The 18,432-nt window shown below is 43.1% G+C and overlaps 2 protein-coding genes across 3 annotated transcripts; one reads left to right on the top strand and one right to left on the bottom strand.

The window, feature by feature from the left end:
* Window positions 1-217: 217 nt before the first annotated feature.
* Window positions 218-8,330, bottom strand: LOC139424636 (group XIIB secretory phospholipase A2-like protein). Of its 2 annotated transcripts, none has more exons than XM_071176659.1 (4): window positions 2,949-8,330; window positions 1,912-2,000; window positions 1,020-1,185; window positions 218-670 (listed from the first exon to the last, which is right to left on the bottom strand). In XM_071176659.1, the coding sequence occupies exons 1-4, from the start codon at window positions 3,202-3,204 to the stop codon at window positions 552-554; spliced, it is 630 nt and encodes a 209-aa protein (XP_071032760.1). In that variant the 5' UTR covers window positions 3,205-8,330; the 3' UTR covers window positions 218-551. The 2 variants fall into 2 exon arrangements, with proteins under 2 accessions (XP_071032760.1, XP_071032761.1); XM_071176660.1 differs by having other exon boundaries at window positions 1,924-2,000; window positions 2,949-8,328.
* Window positions 8,331-8,380: 50 nt separating this feature from the next.
* Window positions 8,381-16,794, top strand: LOC139423522 (uncharacterized). The gene is made up of 11 exons (XM_071175123.1): window positions 8,381-8,994; window positions 9,147-9,282; window positions 9,730-9,958; window positions 10,050-10,636; window positions 10,786-10,902; window positions 11,088-11,202; window positions 11,465-11,574; window positions 11,681-11,820; window positions 13,174-14,897; window positions 14,995-15,096; window positions 15,330-16,794. Exons 1-11 carry the CDS (start codon window positions 8,921-8,923, stop codon window positions 15,989-15,991), a joined length of 3,996 nt encoding a protein of 1,331 aa, XP_071031224.1. The 5' UTR covers window positions 8,381-8,920; the 3' UTR covers window positions 15,992-16,794.
* Window positions 16,795-18,432: the final 1,638 nt, after the last annotated feature.

An 18,432-nucleotide genomic window follows, 5' to 3' on the forward strand; every position in this document is an offset into this window, starting at 1 on the left:
TGGAGTAATGTATAATTTCTACCTAATTGTGTCAATTAAAAAATGAATCATGAATTAAGTTATGGCGAGATATAAAACACATTTGAATTTAATAGAAGATAATGTCTGGCATTCATCTTTGTAAATCCATGTACAGTATATTTGTATAGTTAGTGTATAGTTTGAACTTCAGATTTGTGTGCGTTCTGTGTTCCCCTGTTTTCAGGAAGAGATGCAGTCTGAAGCACATGGCATTGTCATATTTTCCATAACTCAAGACAAATACAAGATTGTATTGTAGTACAATGTTTTTTGTAGATTTAAAAAAAATAAACCCAACAGTTGTTGCAAATATACAGCACTTGTCCTGTTAAACAAAACCAAGTAAAACACCAAATAAATTACACAAATAGCCGAAATATGAGTCTTTTGAAAAAACCCTAATCAAGTCGAATCTCCAGCAGTCATTTGGAGTGACGTATCATCCCATATTACTTGGTGAATAGGAGAGCTGTGTGTGTGTGTGTATGCATGCATACGTGAGTGTGTGTGTGTAGGTCTGTAACCCTAATTTAAAGCTCATCCCTCTCCTCTCCTTCACAGAGGCAGGCTTCCCTCTGGCTGTTCATGTAGGGCCTGCAGCCCAGAGTCCAGACTGTGTTGAACAGGGTGTCTGCTACCGTCTCACAGGCTAGAAGGTAAAGAGGGACATGGGGATGAGAGTTAATTACTGGCCTATTTAAACATCTTGAGCAAAATATCAATAGGCCTGATGAAAGTGCAATGAAGTTCAGGTATAGGACTGTAGGTGTAATCTGTGGCTCTGTATGAAAAGTGTACAAGCTGTCAAATCTTAGATTTTTACTGAATTCCTTGCGCCCCCTCAAAGTTCATTGGAGAAATTTTGAGGGGAGGGACGTTGGCGCCTCCTGCAATGGACTTTGAGAGGGAGTTGAGGAACAGAGGGATCGAGGGCTTGATGGCTTATACACTTTTCAGACTGTGGAACTCTCCATGTACACTGCATCAGGTTGACTGACCTTCAACCTTTGACATGAAGCCCAGGCTCTTCTTGAGGTCAGAGCAGATGCTGTGGAGACACCAGCGGAACTTGGAGTCGCAGCGGTACTTGTTGGAGCCGCAGGTGTCGTAACACATGTCCAGCTGATTGCAGCACTTAGTCATGGCAGGGATACCCAGATCAACCTTGATGGAACAGAACAAGGGTGGTGAGTGTGTGTTTCTGGTGTGCTATAATGGTGTTATACACTAAGTGTACAAAACATTAGGAACCCCTTCCCAATATTGAGTTGCACCAACTTTTGCCCTCAGAACAGCCTCCATTTGTCGGGGTGTGGACTCTACAAGGTGTCGAAAGCGTTCCACAGGGATGATGCTGGCCAATGATGACTCCAATGCTCAAGTTGTCTGGATGTCCTTTGGGTGGCGGACTATTCTTGATACACACAGGAAACGGTTGACCGTTTACAAACCCAGCAGCATTGCAGTTCTTGACACACTCAAAATGGTGCGCCTAGCACCTACTACCATACCCTGTTCAAAGGCACTCAAATATTTTGTCTTGCCCATTCATCCTCTGAATGGCACACATACACAGTCCATGTCTCACTTGTCTCAAGGCTTAAAAAATCCTACTTTAACCTGTCTCCTCCCCCTTCATCAACACTGATTTGAAGTGGATTTAACAAGTGACATCAATAAGGGATCATAGTGTTCACCTGGTCAGTCTGTCATTGAAGGAGCAGGTGTTCCTAATGTTTTGTACACTCAGTGCATGCATACTCTTCAATCTGTATATTATTGGAGTTGTATGACCAATGTACAAGTCGAAAAATACTTGATTGGGGAAATGTTTCACCGAGCATTAATGTGTGGGTGTGCGTGTGTATCCAATCATCTACATATGCATACACTATTGGGTACCGGAAGGCCTAGGAAGTAGGCGCTGCAGCCGTTGGGCTCTGGCATCTGGTAGTCAGGGCGAGGAAGAGCAGCTTTACCTGAGGTAGAAAGAATGTTAGAGACATCAGTTCCCTTCAATTCAAGAAATGCCATGAGGAATATTTATTTCCACTTTTAATTTTTTTTTAAATCCAAAGAGGAAAGTAGGAACTGGAATTTCAGTTTTACTTGATAAATTCATTGAATTGACTTGAAATGGAACTGAACCCATCCTTGTTTGCCATCCACACTTGATTGACCAACCCAGCAAAGGGAGCCCACTGGTCACAGATGTCAATTCAAAGTCTACTCCACACTGGTTCAACCTAATTTCATTGAAATGATGTGGAAACAATGTTGATTCAACCAGTGTGTGCCCAGTGGGAGGTTGGATGTCCATAAATTGTATGTCAGACAACAGACGTTGTTGGAGAAGATTATCAGTTCATCAATGGTGTCCATGGTCAACACAGGTAAAGCCCATGGGACAAGTGATATCAAAGGTGAAGACTACAGCCTAGCTGTGAATCACTGAGTAGTTCACACTGTACCTCATGACACCTCTGCCAGCTCTCTCTCCTTGCTCATAGTCCACTGACTAAGGTGCATTATCAGATGTGAGGTGATAAAGGTTATTAGTAATGTCAAAGGAAATCCTAGTATAAGCTCTCCCCAATCAGTTATATGGTGTCCTTGCATTTAAGAGTTTAAATGGCTTCAACATGAGGATGTGTTAAAGACCTCAGAAAATCTTAATGTCCATGTTTATCTCCATTGGGTACCATCTCGCTAATCTATAATGGATCTCTACCTGCCCGGATAATCGTTACGCAATTTGAATTTAGGATCACATGGAAGCGGTCTATACAGAACAGAATATCTCGGCTAACTAATCACTAGCCTGGTCTAGGTGGGCTTGTTTCGCCAACTTCTCTGACTATCGTTGGCATGCCACGCATATGATACATGTATGATAGGCTAGCCAGAGGAGTCGATCATGTTCTTACCATATCGACAGCGGTACTGGCACACTCCATCGCGTCCGCCCATAAGCTCCAGCACGGAGTCAAAGTATCCATTTACGGCTTCAAAGCCTCCCCTAACGGAGTTCAGTCCCCACTCGTCCTCATCCTCTGCCTGGGAGGGGTCGACAGGGGCCTGGCTTGGGTCCACTGGTGCAGGTTCCTCAGCGTCCTGGGAGAGGGTCCCCTGGGTGGAGAGGCTCAAAACCAGAAGGAGAGCAAGGGAGGCCCAGTGCGTCATTGTGGTTCAGAGAAGCAGAGGGACAGCTAGGGACACAGCGTTGACGATCCACCGAGTTCAGCTGGAGGAATGAGAGAAGCACAAACACACAGAGAGAGAGGGAACGAGACAACTCACTCTGTCACGTCAACCGGCACCCAGACCTGGACTTTGAGCTAGACACCGGGACAGCCTCCACTGTGGAGGAACGAAGGTCAGCTCCTATCTAGATTGTATTTCTGTTTCAAAGGTGTGCTATATGTATCTGTTTCGTTGTAATCATATTGGTCTCAGTGTTTTGACTATGATCCTATAAAGACTTGATGTTCTGTTTTGACTATGATCCTATAAAGACTGACGTTCTGTCACCAATTTTGACTATATCAAAAGACTGGTGATTATGGCATGAAACAGTCAACTAACTAATTGTACTTCACACTTGTTCACTATTCAGTTTTCTTACAAATTATGGTTAGAAAAAAATCAATGCACTGCATTACTACACTTGACTTATTAAACAAATAACATTGGCAAAGCTTGGCCCAGAGACCTAATTGTGTCACGTATACTACTGATTATTTATCTTTCAACACGTTCTAGTGTGCTGATAGAACATGCCCTTTTTTAAATTTGTATTATTATTATTATTTTTATTAACAACAAATCGATACATAAAGCACGAGGGAACACAAGCATACATAGATTACAAACAATGGACAATCGAGCTAGGGGGTACAATATCACATTACAATTACACAAGGACCTTAAGGGACATGCATCGAGCTACAATTCTAACAGCTTTTTTGTTAGTAGAGCATTTAACCGTCTTAAAATACAGTTCAATTTCTTTTTGTAGGGTACGAAAATGTGGTTTTCTGTTTGTAAATTTACATTTGTGAATAATGAAATTAATTACATAAAAATGTTTCAGCTTATTTCTATTGTATGTAAAGAATCCAAACAGTACATCTCTCCACAATAGTGTAATATCTTCATAAATGTGTTCAATTATAAACCTACTGATGTCTTGCCACAGTTTTCTTACATGCATACAATGCCAAAAAAGATGCAACACTGTTTCTGGGTGGTCATTACAAAAGGAGCAATTTGAGTTGATGTTTTCCTTAAACTTCTTCATATAGTGGTTGGCAGGATAATATTTATGAATAGTTTTAAAGGAAACTTCCTTAATTTTGTTAACAAGTAGGTATGTGTGTGGCAACATCCACACTTTTTTCCAACAGATATTATCAATAAATCCATTCCAATAAGGCATGACATAAGGTATAGATACAACATCCTGCTGAAACAAGGTTCGTATCGCTCTGTTGTTGAATGGACCAAAAGAGAAACAAATCTTTCCTACTGATGAGTCAACAGGGTCAATAGAAGGTAGGCTCTGAGGGTCAGGTCTTGACACGTTCCTGAATAATAAAGCAACACCTGAGGGAATGGCATCTAAAACAATTGCAAAATCTTTAGGTGTTACAGGGACCTTGTAAAGTGATAAGAATTCTTTATAACTGAGTAAAAGACCCTCTGCATTTACCAGTTGGCTCACCAATAGGATATTATTTTGGGAACCAATATTCTAAAAACAAATAAGTATTTTTATAAATATATCCCGATTATTCCATGTATAATATCTGTGTGGAGAAAAATTGTGTTTATAAATTAAGGACCATGACAAGAAAACCTGCCGATGAAAAGCAGAAAGTTTCACTGGAACTTTGTCAATATTTTAATTGCAAAACAACATGAAGTTAAGGCCACCAAAGAAGAAGTCTTAAGGCCACCAAGAAGTGGGTCTTCTTAGGAATTGTTTTATCCAATTGATCTTAAAAGTATTATTTAAAGTAGTAAAGTCCAGAAAATTCAGTCCACCATTCTCATAAGTGTTCATTACAACAGTTTTCCTACTGTAATGGGTATGGTTTCTCCAAAGAAAGTTGAAAAGCTTCTGGTCTATCTCCTTGCTTATTTTACTGTCAAGATATAAAGATAGAGTGCCATATGTTAGTCTAGAGATACCTTCAGCCTTGGTTATTAGGACTCTACCTTTTAAAGATAAGTCCCTCTGTAACCATTGATTTAGCTTCTTCTGGGTTTTTTTAATAAGAGGGTTAGAATTTAGTAAGCCTCTAGACTTCTGATCCTTTGTAATGGTTATGCCTTATAATAATTTCCTTACCAGCTATGGAAATACCTTATTGAAAGAATTTGCAAGAAGTTGGGTGATTAATAAAAACAGGTACGGAGAGATAGGACAACCTTGACTAATTCCTCTCTTTTACTCAAATCTGGGTGAGGTGCCATATTTCAATTTGATAGAGCTGTTACCATTTGCATAGAGTCTTAATAGCCTTACAGAAAAAAATCCCCAAAGCCAAGTCTCTCAAGGGAGTGGAAGAGAAACTGATGCTCTACTGTGTCAAATGCTTTATAAAAATCTAAAAATAATATGAAGCTGTCCTCAGTTATTAGGTCTAAGTAGTCAAGTATGTCTAATACTAGTCTGACATTGTTAGAAATATGTCTGTTCCTCATAAAGCCAGACAATGATTGCATCCAGGACTTCTTTAATTATTTTTGCAAGTAGTAAGGCTTGATCTTATAGTCATTATTAAGAAGACAGATTGGACGCCAGTTATTGATGAGCAGCACTTCTTTTTTAGGCTTAGGTATCAGTGTTATTAACCCCTGACTCATTGTAGGAGGGAGAACATTGTTTTTAATACTCTCTAAAAAGACTTAGGGAGCTACTTGTTCAGAAAATAATTTGTAAAATTCTGATGTAATTCCATCAACACCTGGTGATTTATTGTTCTTTAGATGTTTGATAGACTCTATAATCTCTTCAACTTTGATACGTTCATCACACTGTTTAAATTCTATATCACTGATAGAGTGAACATTATTCAGTGAGTTAAAACACATCTGTGAATTCCTGACAATACGTAGAACTATACAATTTTCTGTAAAAATTGCTACTGTATTTAGCGATTAATTTTTAGTCATCTGTAATAACACCATCAATGTTTAACTTATGGATAGTGTTATTTTTAGAGTGAAATTTCTCAAGTCTAAAGAAATAGGATGAATTCTGTTCTCCCTCCTCAATCCATTTTTTCCTAGATCTAATAAAGGCTCCTTCTGCTTTTAATTTATATATATTATCCAGTTTATTTTGTAACTCAATTAGTTCCATCTTCTCCTCCCCCGAAAGGTCGGCTGGGGACCTCTGAGAAAGGGAAGTTATCTTAATGATCACCTTTTCCTCCTCAGCAAGATTACTACCATATTTTCTAAGGTATTTGGACCTTAGAAAGAGCTCCCAGTTCTTGCAATAAGATTTTTTTCACAAGCCCTTTCCCAAAAGTGTGAGAGCAGATCTTTAACCTCAAATTTAACGATATCATTATTTAATAATGAACTATTTATCTTCCAGTAGGATGCTCTACCAAGGTTAGTATCGGGGGTAAATATTTTGATATCAATGTAAATAGCCCTATGGTCTGTGAGGGGAGTAGTACAAATATTTGTAGTATCACACACTCACTATCAATACATTTGGATATAAGCCAAAAATCTATTCTGGATTGTCTGGAACCTGTTTTGTTACTCCAAGTGAATGAGCTGTCGGCCGGAAACCTCTCTCTCCATATATCAGTAAGATCAAACTTTTCCATAAAAAGTATTAAACCCAAATTCTGATTGGTTGGCCTACCTGGGGGCCATCTATCAGTTGAATTATCTATTGTAATGTTAAAGTCCCCTCCTATTAATAATAAAGATTTGGGAAATTTAGATAACCAATGAAGTATATGTTTCTCTATAGATTCAAGTAACTCGTCATTCTCATGTTTGGTGTTGAACCCGTAGAAGTTTACAGTAATGAGCGTAATGTCATTGTAACTGATCATTCTCATGTTTGGTGTTGAACCCGTAGAAGTTTACAGTAATGAGTGTAATGTCATTGTAACTGATCACAAGACAAATAAAGTGACCAAAGGGGTCACATTCCGAGTGTAGAATATTACCACCAAAGGTATTTTTCATTGTAGTGACACCAGCGGAGCGTTCAGATCCATGGGAGAGCCAAATATCGTTGCCCCACTGTGACCTCCAGAAGTTGGCACCAGCCGAAATTGAGTGAGACTCTTGAAAAAAAAGCAAAAATCTGTTCGAAATTGTTTAGCAAATAAAAATAAGGCCTTGCGCTTCACATTGTTTCGTAACCCCCTAGCATTAAGAGAAACTATAGACAAAGACAAAACAACAAAGATTATATAAAAGTATAAACTGTAGTAGGATGAGTCAAAGACGTAGGAGCAGTAAAAGTAAACGATAAAGAACCGAGATCTACACCATTTAAATCAATTTAAAGTGAAAATAGCTTATTCCGTAACCTTTGAGCTAGACGTTATCTGGCTTTGAAATTCAACTCAACTGAAAATTATGTTCAAGACCAAACCAAGGGTTCTTGTAGCAAGAGAGACGAAAAAAAACCTTTAGTGTAATCAGGAACTATTCTGAGAAATAAAATAACAAATAATAATTTAAATAAAAGGGTACCTACTATTTTAAGTGCATATGAAGACTGATCATAAAATAATTGAATAAAAAAATGTTTTACATATAAACGTTCCTAAGACCTTTTTTGGAAATAAGTATTAATAACTAAATAGAGCAATAACCGTGTAAAGTCAGAGCAGACCTGTATGCCCTTTAAAACAGTATCTTAGTTACTGTATACATAAATAAATACAGCTTTCAATCTTCTTGGTAAATTTGTAAACAAAATAGGTCTTCTGGTCATACAAGAACAAACTAATAAATTGAAATACCTGAGTATTCCTGAAAAATAGTCACCTGATGATTGTTAGGTAAACAACATAAGGAAAATGAGAATACCCTGGCTGAAACCATCAACCTGTTCCTTCTAGTGAGATTTTAGGGAGGAATATGGATTTCTGAACCGTTGATGAAGCATCGTCCTCCGACGAAGTAAGCAGCCTTTCCCTCATTTCGTGCTATCTTGATCGTTGGCCACAACTTGTTCCTTCTTTCTATGTCCTCCGGGCTGAGATGGTCGGCGAAACGCATACCATGGCGCTGAAGGAAGGCGTTCTTCCTAGCAGTTTCCCAGACTGCATCCCTCTATAATCTGGCAGTGAAGAGGATGACGATTACCCCTAGGTCTTGAATAGTTTTGAATCGTTTTGCTGTGCCCTTCGTTTTGCTGTGCCCTACTTCTGAAGGAACGCAGTTGACAAGTAGGCGGCGACGTGGTGCACACGTGCTCGGAAGTAAGCAAGGAAAACGTCATGTCTTTCTCTGGCGAGCTGTTTGTCTGGCGATAGCACTGGCTTCGTAGTGGAAATTATATTTTGGGAGCGCTTATCGTGGAAACTTTACGAAACGTGTTTGTGCTGTGAGCTCATCTAAAGACGAACCGTTTGCAAGTGAAGTGCGCGAGCGTCAAGATAGCGCGGTGCAGGTGCACGAGCCGACACGCATGTGCAACGTTGTCTGCAGTGAGCATTTCGCGCTACATTATTTAGCTATAACCTCGACAGTTTGCCAGCTACTTTTTAAACCCGTTAGCAAGTTACCTGGCTAGCTACTGCAGTATATAACTATGACACATTTTGTAGTGGTAAGGAATGAAAACCACTCATTTCTATTTTGAGGAGAGGAGTAAGGCCTACCCGACACAACATTGCATGTCAGCAACATGGCATTCACCAGCCTTTTTTCAAGTCTTCCAAACAAAGAATTTGACCCGACGCCTTGTGAGCCGATGGAGAGGTAAGCTACTATAACACAAATAGTCATTATTTCGACTGTCTCTCTTCTACTATGCTGAATTAATGTAACAAGCTAACTAACCTAGTCAAGTATTTCAGCTTTGACTTGGAATACATAGCCAACTGAGAATTTGTTTCTTATATTTTTCGCAGATTTCAAAGGGATGAAAGACAACTGGAACCAGTTAAACTGGAGAAGGGGAACGAAAGGGATGCCCAGTCCAGAAAGTGGCCATTGCAACAGGGTCAGCAGAGTGGCCCCAGGAAGAGGAAAAAGGGGGACCAACAGGTGAGCGTGTCATGTACTAAACAGATGCTGAATAGGCCAATTCAGAATGGAGAAGTTTTTTTGCTAAACATTGACATAAGCCTAACTAACATAGGCATATCTTGTGTTTGTGCCGTGTTTTATACTACTAGGCGAATTGCACACCACATACCTGTAGATCAGGCCTCTCCAACCCTGTTCCTGGAGAGCTACTCTCCTATAGGTTTTTGCTCCAATCCCAGTTGTAACTGATCTGGTTCAGTTCATCAACCAGCTAATTATTAGATTGAGGTGCGCCATATTAGGGTTGGGGTGACAACCTACAGGACGGAAGTTCTCCAGGAACGGTGTCCGCAAGCCTTACTGTAGATTATAAAGTTAGTATAGAAATAGGCTGCAAACCGTTACCATTTGGTATTGCCCCTTTTGATGTTGTTGTAACGTTACCCTTTTTGTGTTTTTCTGCAGGAGCAGTGTGGCCAGGCCAAGAAAAGTAACCTTCATAAATGCCCACCACAATCTTATAAAGACTTTGACTCTGTGGCCCGAGACTTCATGGTGAAGTGTGATTTCGAGCAACCAAGCTTTGACTTCAGTAGAGAACTGGACTTCTACAGTGATAGCAAGGAGGGTGCATACCCAGGTCATGCTACAGAGAAGTCGAGTTGGAAGAACATGAGGCCCGGAGAAGCCAAGGGTGTGTTTTTATGGATTAGCCCTTTACTATTAGCAATGTATTGACTTTAAAATGTGTGTAGGATTTTAATTTAATTGAACTGTTTCCACAGATCCTGATCAGAACAAGGATGTTCAAGGTGTAAACAAGAAGAAGGGACGGGAGCAGAAGAAGCAGCGATGGGAGCCTCAGCAGCAGAGACTTGACAACCAGGCCAGAGGCAGAGGGGGAAACTCTGCCAGGAGGGGTGGGGATTTTACCGGACTGGGTGGACACGGAACTAACCAGCCCAGAGTCTTCTCCAACAGGGGTGGAGGTGGTTCCAACAGGGGTGGAGGTGGTTCCAACAGGGGTGGAGGTGGTTCCAACAGGGGTGGAGGTGGTTCCAACAGGGGTGGAGGTGGTTCCAACAGGGGTGGAGGTGGCTCCAACAGGGGTGGAGGTGGCTCCAACAGGGGTGGAGGTGGCTCCAACAGGGGTGGAGGTGGTTCCAACAGGGGTGGAGGTGGCTCCAACAGGGGTGGAGGTGGCTCCAACAGGGGTGGAGGTGGCTCCAACAGGGGTGGAGAGGGGAGCAATAGAGGCCGGGGCTGTGACAAGAGGGGCAGTTTTCTCCAAAGAGGTGATTGGTCAAAGCGAGGCACTGACCGGTCACGTAGTGGTGGACGACAGTTCCCAGATGATGGACGTTTAACACTGGTAATTCAAAAGGAAATCATGCAAACTTCCTTGTCAATTTCCATAGAAATGTCATTTGTAGCTTTGCAATGCCCGGTTACAGCTAAGTAACCCAAGTCAGTGATTTCAGTCTTATGTACATTTTCACAGCTGATTCCAACCTCTTCCAGGAAACTTTGACAGGAAAGGGGAAGAAGAACATGACAAAGGAATTCAAAGACCAGAATGCTTTGGAGATTGACGGCAGGTTAATCTGTCGACATTTCCTCAGGGGAAAGTGCATCAAGGCAGGTTTCTATATTTTATGATTAGAAATTGTAACAATATTAATGGGCAATTGACAAATTGAACCTAAACCCAATATATCCAAATGATAGTCAGGTATGTTGATGTTGACATCTTTTACAGGAAATACTGTCAGTGGCCTGACCCATTTTGTTTAGAGACCCCGTCAACTTATTTTGTTTTGCAGGGTGATGACTGCCAGCTAGAACATGCTCTGGACGTCAACTACTCGATCAACGAAGTGTGTAAATTCTACGTCCAGGGATCCTGTTCGAAAGGAGAGAGCTGCATATACATGCACAATATCCTTTTCTCAGCTTATTCGAAATGTCCCTTATGTTGTGGTTGCCACTGGGTGGGTGAGGGGGAAATGACTGTACTGTTTTTATACGGTTTCCTTGTGTATCTGTCCTACTACCTCTTGTTATATTTTGTGAAAAACTTCACATTTGATCACAAAACAATAACTTAATGACCCGTAGCGGACTGTGCCTTAACAACAACATGGATGCCGTAGGGGTAGACGCAGATGTTTTTGCTTTCTTTCCTTGACCAAGTACCCACAGAGTTTCCCCTGCAAGTTCTTCCATACTTACGAGAAGTGCTCCCAAGGAGACCAGTGCAGGTTTTCCCATGAACCTCTGACTGAGCTCACCAAACAGCTACTGGAGGCAGTCAGTAACTGTCTACCCTGAGATGACACTCCTGCCCTTACACACTGACATATTGTTGCTCCCTGTTACCATTATCTACTAACTAGGGCTTATTTCTCCTATGCAGGCATTGAAGAGGGACAAGGACATTGAGGAACTGGCTAAAAAGGACAAGCCAATCTGCATGGAGGAGTCAGTGGCCACAAAGGAGTCGGCGTCAGCTGAGGAGAAACAGCCTGTCATTAACATGTTCCTGAATCCCCTAAGGTTAAGAATGCGAGTGCGCGTGCACACGTTTCTTTTACTGTCCTTGTGGGGACCTAAAATGTATTTCCATTCATTTCCCCTAATCCTTAATCCTAATTGTAAACCTAAATTTATAGTAGTCCTAGTCCTGAGAAATGTCCCCACGAAGGATAATTTCTTGTTAAACTATCCTTACTAGCCCACACTCCACAGTAGTTAGAATAGTAAGCCCCCCACACCACAGTCGTGTTAGAATAGTAAGCCCCCCACACCACAGTAGTGTGTTAGAATAGTAAGCCCCCCACACCACGGTAGTGTGTTAGAATAGTAAAAGAAAACACCACAGTCGTGCTAGAATAGTAAGACCCCCACACCACAGTCGTGTTAGAATAGTATACCCCCCACACCACAGTCGTGTTAGAATAGTAAACCCCCCACACCACGGTAGTGTGTTAGAATAGTAAAAGAAAACACACCGCAGTAGTGTTAGAATAGTAAGACCCCCACACCACAGTAGTGTTAGAATAGTAAGACCCCCACACCACAGTAGTGTTAGAATAGTAAACCCCCCACACCACAGTAGTGTTAGAATAGTAAGACCCCCACACCACAGTAGTGTTAGAATAGTAAGACCCCCACACCACAGTAGTGTTAGAATAGTAAGCCCCCCACACCACAGTAGTGTTAGAATAGTAAGACCCCCACACCACAGTAGTGTTAGACTAGTAAGACCCCACACCACAGTAGTGTTAGAATAGTAAGACCCCCACACCACAGTAGTGTTAGAATAGTAAACCCCCCACACCACAGTCGTGTTAGAATAGTAAGACCCCCACACCACAGTAGTGTTAGAATAGTAAGACCCCCACACCACAGTAGTGATAGAATAGTAAGCCCCCCCACACCACAGTCGTGTTAGAATAGTAAGCCCCCCCCACACCACAGTCGTGTTAGAATAGTAAGCCCCCCCCACACCACAGTCGTGTTAGAATAGTAAGCCCCCCCCACACCACAGTAGTGTTAGAATAGTAAGACCCCCACACCACAGTAGTGTGTTAGAATAGTAAGGCCCCCTCACACCACAGTAGTGTGTTAGAATAGTAAGGCCCCTCACACCACAGTAGTGTTAGAATAGTAAGCCCCCCACACCACAGTAGTGTTAGAATAGTAAGCCCCCCCACACCACAGTAGTGTTAGAATAGTAAGGCCCCCCCACACCACAGTAGTGTTAGAATAGTAAGCCCCCCACACCACAGTAGTGTGTTAGAATAGTAGTGTGTGTATGTGGATGAGCTTTACATTTTACACTGTTGATAGTAAATTAAAGTTATTCACTCGTGTTTTATTGATTGGCTACATTTGTCTGGATTTCAGGCCAAACTTTTACAACAGTTCATCACCCTCTGAGCCACATGCTGAGGAAAGTACCCCCATGTGTCAGAATGAAGTGTCAGCTGAGGTCGTGGAGAAGGAAATTGCCCCTCCTACAGAGTCCATTCGGTCTCCTGATCCTCCCCCAAGCTCTCCTGGCTTTAAGGAACCGGTTTCTTATTCAGTTGAGGCTGTGCTTGGGTCCCATAGGCCCCTGGAAAAACCCTTCCGCAGCTTCTTTGCAGCCTCTATCAGCCAGACCTCACAGACCCAACCAGATCCCCTCACAGCTACATTAGTTCCTCCAGACTCTATCCACACTCCTGATCCACCCCTAAACTCTACATGCAGCAAGAGAAATGTTCCTTATTCAGTCAAAGCTGTGCTTGGATTCCAGAAGCCTGTAGAAAAACCCTTCTGCAGCCAATTTTCAGGATCCATCACCCAGTCCTTCACACTCCCCACACAGATCCAATCAGATCCCCCCAGCACTACATTTGTTTCTCCAGACCCCATTAGTTTGTCTGGTCCTCATCTGAATAAGAGGCAGGCTTCTTATTCAGTTGAGGCTCTCTCTACGCCCCAGAAGCCGGTGAAAAAAACCTTTTGCAGTCTTTTTGCAGGACCGATCAGCCAGACCTCTACTAGATCTCTCATACAGAACTCTGCTAATTCTCCCATCAACACCCCAGGCTGTACGAGACCAGCTTCTTATTCAGTTAAGGCTGTTCTAAAGTCCCACAAGCCTGTGGAAAACCCCTTCCGCAGCCTCGTTGCAGGCCCCATCAACCAGTCCTCTCGCCACCCTGATATACAGACCCAACTAGATCGTCCTAGCACTACATTAAATCCTCCAGACTCCATTCGGCCCCCTGATCCACCTTCAGTCTATAAGAGGCCGGCTTATTATTCAGATAAAGCTGTGCTTGGATCTCCTAAACCTTTGAAACCATCCTTCAGCAGCCTCTTTGCAGGCCCCATCAGCCAGACCTCTCCCCAACCTCCCACTCAGAACCAAGCAGATTCTTCTAGCGCTACATTTGGTCCTTCAGACTCTGCTCCTCCTGCAGGCTGTAAAAGGCCGGCTTCGTATTCTGTTACGGATGTGCTTGAGCCCGATAAGCCTGTGGAAAACCCCTTCCGTAGCCTTTTTGCAGGAACCATCAGTCAGACCACTACCGACTCTCCCTCACAGTCCCTAAACTCCCTCGGTTGTAAGGCACCAGCTTCTAAAAAGCCCATGGAAAAACCCTTCCGTAGCATCTTTGCAGGCCCCATCAGCCAGACACCCAATAACCACCCTCCCAGACAGACCCGACCAAATCCCCCCAGCACTGCATTTAGTCCTCCAGACCCTGTTCGGTCTTCTGAGCCTCTGCCAGTCGGCAAGAGACGGACATCCTCAGTTGAGGCTGTCAGTGAGTCCCAGAAGTCCATGGAAAAACCATTTCGTAGCCTCTTTGCCGACCCCCTCACACAGACCTCTACTTCTGGCCATCCAACACAGACCCAACCAGATCCCCCTAGAAACTTCACTGCTGAAAGACCAGCTTCTCATTCACTTGAGGCTATGTTTGAGACTCAGAAGCCAGTGGGAAAACCCTTTCGAAGCCTTTTTGCAGGCCCCATCAGCCAGACAACCCTCCCTGACCCTCCAACACAGACCTGGCCATATCCCCCCATAGTCAAGCCTAAACAGAAGGAGCGTGACCCAACACCATTCACCGGTAAGGCCCTGCTTTACTCAATACAATACTTTAAATGTCCCTTTGTTGGAAATGCACCTATATTATTGACATTTCATCACCACTTCATGGCCTCCAGAGCCGTCCACAACCCATTCTGTTCTGAGGACCCTCTTCCTACGCCTGAGCCCATGCCGCCAGGAGGGGGAGCAGGCAACCAGTAACAGCTGCAAAGATCCAGGTACAGTCAGACACATCATGCTAGTAGTAGTGCATTTGTCCTTAAATGTTTTTTATATTTTTTACATAAATGCATTGTGGTAAGCTTGCATAGATATTTTTTATACTTATTTTCTCTCACCTACTTATGGCTAAACTATTAGAATGTTTTGGCTCCTAGTGTGTATCAAAATATATTCAGGATTGTCTCCGTTACCGTTGGAAGTGTGTTAGACCTGTTGTGACCCCTTTCAGGAGGCGATGGCCTGTGTTCCAGTGAAGACGAAATCCAGAGAGGATCTACTTCCACAGGACAGCAGAGGCAGAGCCAGGAGGTGGAGGACGTTGATGAGCTGGAGAGTGAGCGAGAGGAGCCGGAGGAGTGCGTTCTGAGAGATGAGCTGTTAGTAATTCCATTAGAGCCATTAGTACCTTACGTGCCACTTGGTGACCCTCGCCACCATCGCCAGGCTGATATCACCCTGCCACGGTCCCAGGACGTGGTGTGGTCCTTTGAAGACCTTGCCCCTCTTACTCCCCTCTCACTCCATCACCAGCCGTCTGTCCCTCTGGCCTCCCGCTCTGCTGAGAGAACATCAGGTTCTGCTGTTGGACTGTCCAGTCCTGCAGGACTCAGGCCACAGCCTTCCCCACAGGACTCCAACTCTCAGGAGGCTGCAGGAGAGCATCTCATTCCCTCCAGGAATTCAGGTAGGAGACAGGTCCAGGTGGATACCCCCGGCGTTCACAACCTACCGATTCAAGCGATGGTACGGATCACTCGACATAACACTGATGTACAACCAAAGAGACTGTCTGGACAAATGAGGTGCAAAAGTGGCAACGTGGGTGAAAAAAAAACACTGAAAGACCTTTTTAAGACTTTTGACCCCACATCATCTCCCTTCGGACAGTAACTGCATTTGGACTATGGCTCATATTGTATGCACTGTCGGTCAATGGACTACGCACCAAGACTTACACAAACACTTGTCCTTCATATGAATGCTTTTGCTCTAGTGTATTTTCCCGCTAACAGGTCAGAACAGCAATTCATTGCAAAAATGGTTGTGTAAAATGCAGGACACCAATTATGCATGCACACACACAACCCTCCTTAACTACATTTGATGAAGTGTTACTCCCATATCTTTACTTAGCAACAGCTAATGTTACTGATGAATTGTCAGCCTAGTCTGTCTCGGTGTGAATTGTTTTGGGATTTTCTTAGATGAGGCATGTTGATGTTTTTTTACTGACTAAATCATCAATCATGTACATTTTTAAGGTTAAAAAAACGAATGACATTTTATTTAATTTTTATTAAAGCAGGAAGTAACCTATTGGAACAATTAGCCAGTTAACTAGTAACTAACCGCTGCCCTCATCCTCCACTCCTGCTGACTACATTTCCTCTTATTTGATGAGTGAACAATGGGTTATTACTCAACTGATTCGTATTCCTGTGTGGAAAATGTCATTATTTAAACTAATGGCGCACCAGTTCTGCTCTGCATGTAGTGCTTCTCTTTTCTTATAGTATGGTACTGTGCTGTGAAAGTATTTGCCAACCCTTTCTAATTGCCTCTACTTTTGCATATTATTTTTATACTGAATGCTTTCAGATCTTCAACCAAAACCTAATATTAGATAAAGGGAACCTGAGTTAATAATTACAGAATTACTACTTATTTCATAAACAAAGTTATGCAACACCCAATGCCCCAGTGTGAGAAATTAATTACCCACTTTTTTTGAGAAAGCCTTTGACGTAATCACATTGAGTGATTTTCCTGGTTCTGTGGTCAGGTCGGACTATATACATTTATTTAGCAGTTATTCTCTATGGGGACTATTCCGACCCAAGTTAAGCGCACGTAACTCAAACTTAATTCCCTTAAATGCACTTTTCTCTCTATGCGTATTCTGACCTTTAACTTAAGCATGAGAACAGCAGGTTATTCATCTGCTATTCGTTCAGAGGGGAGATCGTAAGACATTAAGGTGTGGAGGTCTGTCTAAAGATATGCTGTATTTTGACCTCGACTTAATTCCACCGTCTTTACGCGTGAGGAAACGTGTATAAGGTCGAGCGAACCTACCGGTTTTAAGTGGAAAAAGCAGATAATAGATTTCTGTAGTTAATAGAAATAACAGCGTTCTCCATCCACTGTAATGTATAAATTGATAAGAGCTAGGTAAATGAGTAATCCGTTTGGAGACATGGCAATTGTTTTAGATTATTTTTCCCTACGATCACTGGAGACTGTGAAATCAGTCATATGGAAGCAAACTGAAAATCATGTCAACATGCTTATTGGGCGGGCCAGTCCATAGCATCAATGCCTTCTTCTTGCAGGAACTGCTGACACACTCCAGCCACATGAGGTCTAGCATTGTCTTGCATTAGGAGGAACCCAGGGCCAACCGCACCAGCATATGGTCTCAAGTGGTCTGAGGATCTCATCTCGGTACCCAATAGCAGTCAGGCTACCTCTGGCGAGCACATGGAGGGTTGTGCGGCCCCCCAAAGAAATGCCACCCCACACCATGACTGACCCACCGCCAAACCGGTCATGCTGGAGGATGTTGCAGGCAGCAGAACGTTCTCCACGGCATCTCCAGACTCTGTCATGTCTGTCACATGTGCTCAGTGTGAACCTGCTTTCATCTGTGACGAGCACAGGGCGCCAGTGGCGAATTTGCCACTCTTGGTGTTCTCTGGCAAATGCCAAACGTCCTGCACGGTGTTGGGCTGTAAGCACAACCCCCACCTGTGGACGTCGGGCCCTCATACCACCCTTATGTAGTCTGTTTCTGACCGTTAGAGCAGACACATGCACATTTGTGACCTGCTAGAGGTCATTTTGCAGGGCTCTGGCAGTGCTCCTCCTTGCACAAAGACGGAGGTAGCGGTCCTGCTGCTGGGTTGTTGTCCTCCTACGGCCTCCTAAAGTACTGGCCTGTCTCCTGGTAGCGCCTCCATGCTCTGGACACTACGCTGACAGACACAGCAAACCTTCTTGCCACAGCTCGCATTGATGTGCCATCCTGGATGAGCTGCACTACCTGAGCCACTTGTGTGGGTTGTAGACTCCGTCTCATGCTACCACTAGAGTGAAAGCACCGCCAGGATTCAAAAGTGACCAAAACCTCAGCCAGGAAGCATAGGAACTGAGAAGTTGTCTGTGGTCACCACCTGCTGCGGAACCACTCCTTTATTGGGGGTGTCTTGCTAATTGCCTATAATTGCCACCTGTTGTCTATTCCATTTGCACAACAGCATGTGAATTTTATTGTCAATCAGTGTTGCTTCCTAAGTGGACAGTTTGATTTCACAGAAGTGTGATTGACTTGG

Source organism: Oncorhynchus clarkii, chromosome 13 (assembly GCF_045791955.1).
Source record: "Oncorhynchus clarkii lewisi isolate Uvic-CL-2024 chromosome 13, UVic_Ocla_1.0, whole genome shotgun sequence".
Lineage (NCBI taxonomy): Eukaryota > Metazoa > Chordata > Actinopteri > Salmoniformes > Salmonidae > Oncorhynchus > Oncorhynchus clarkii.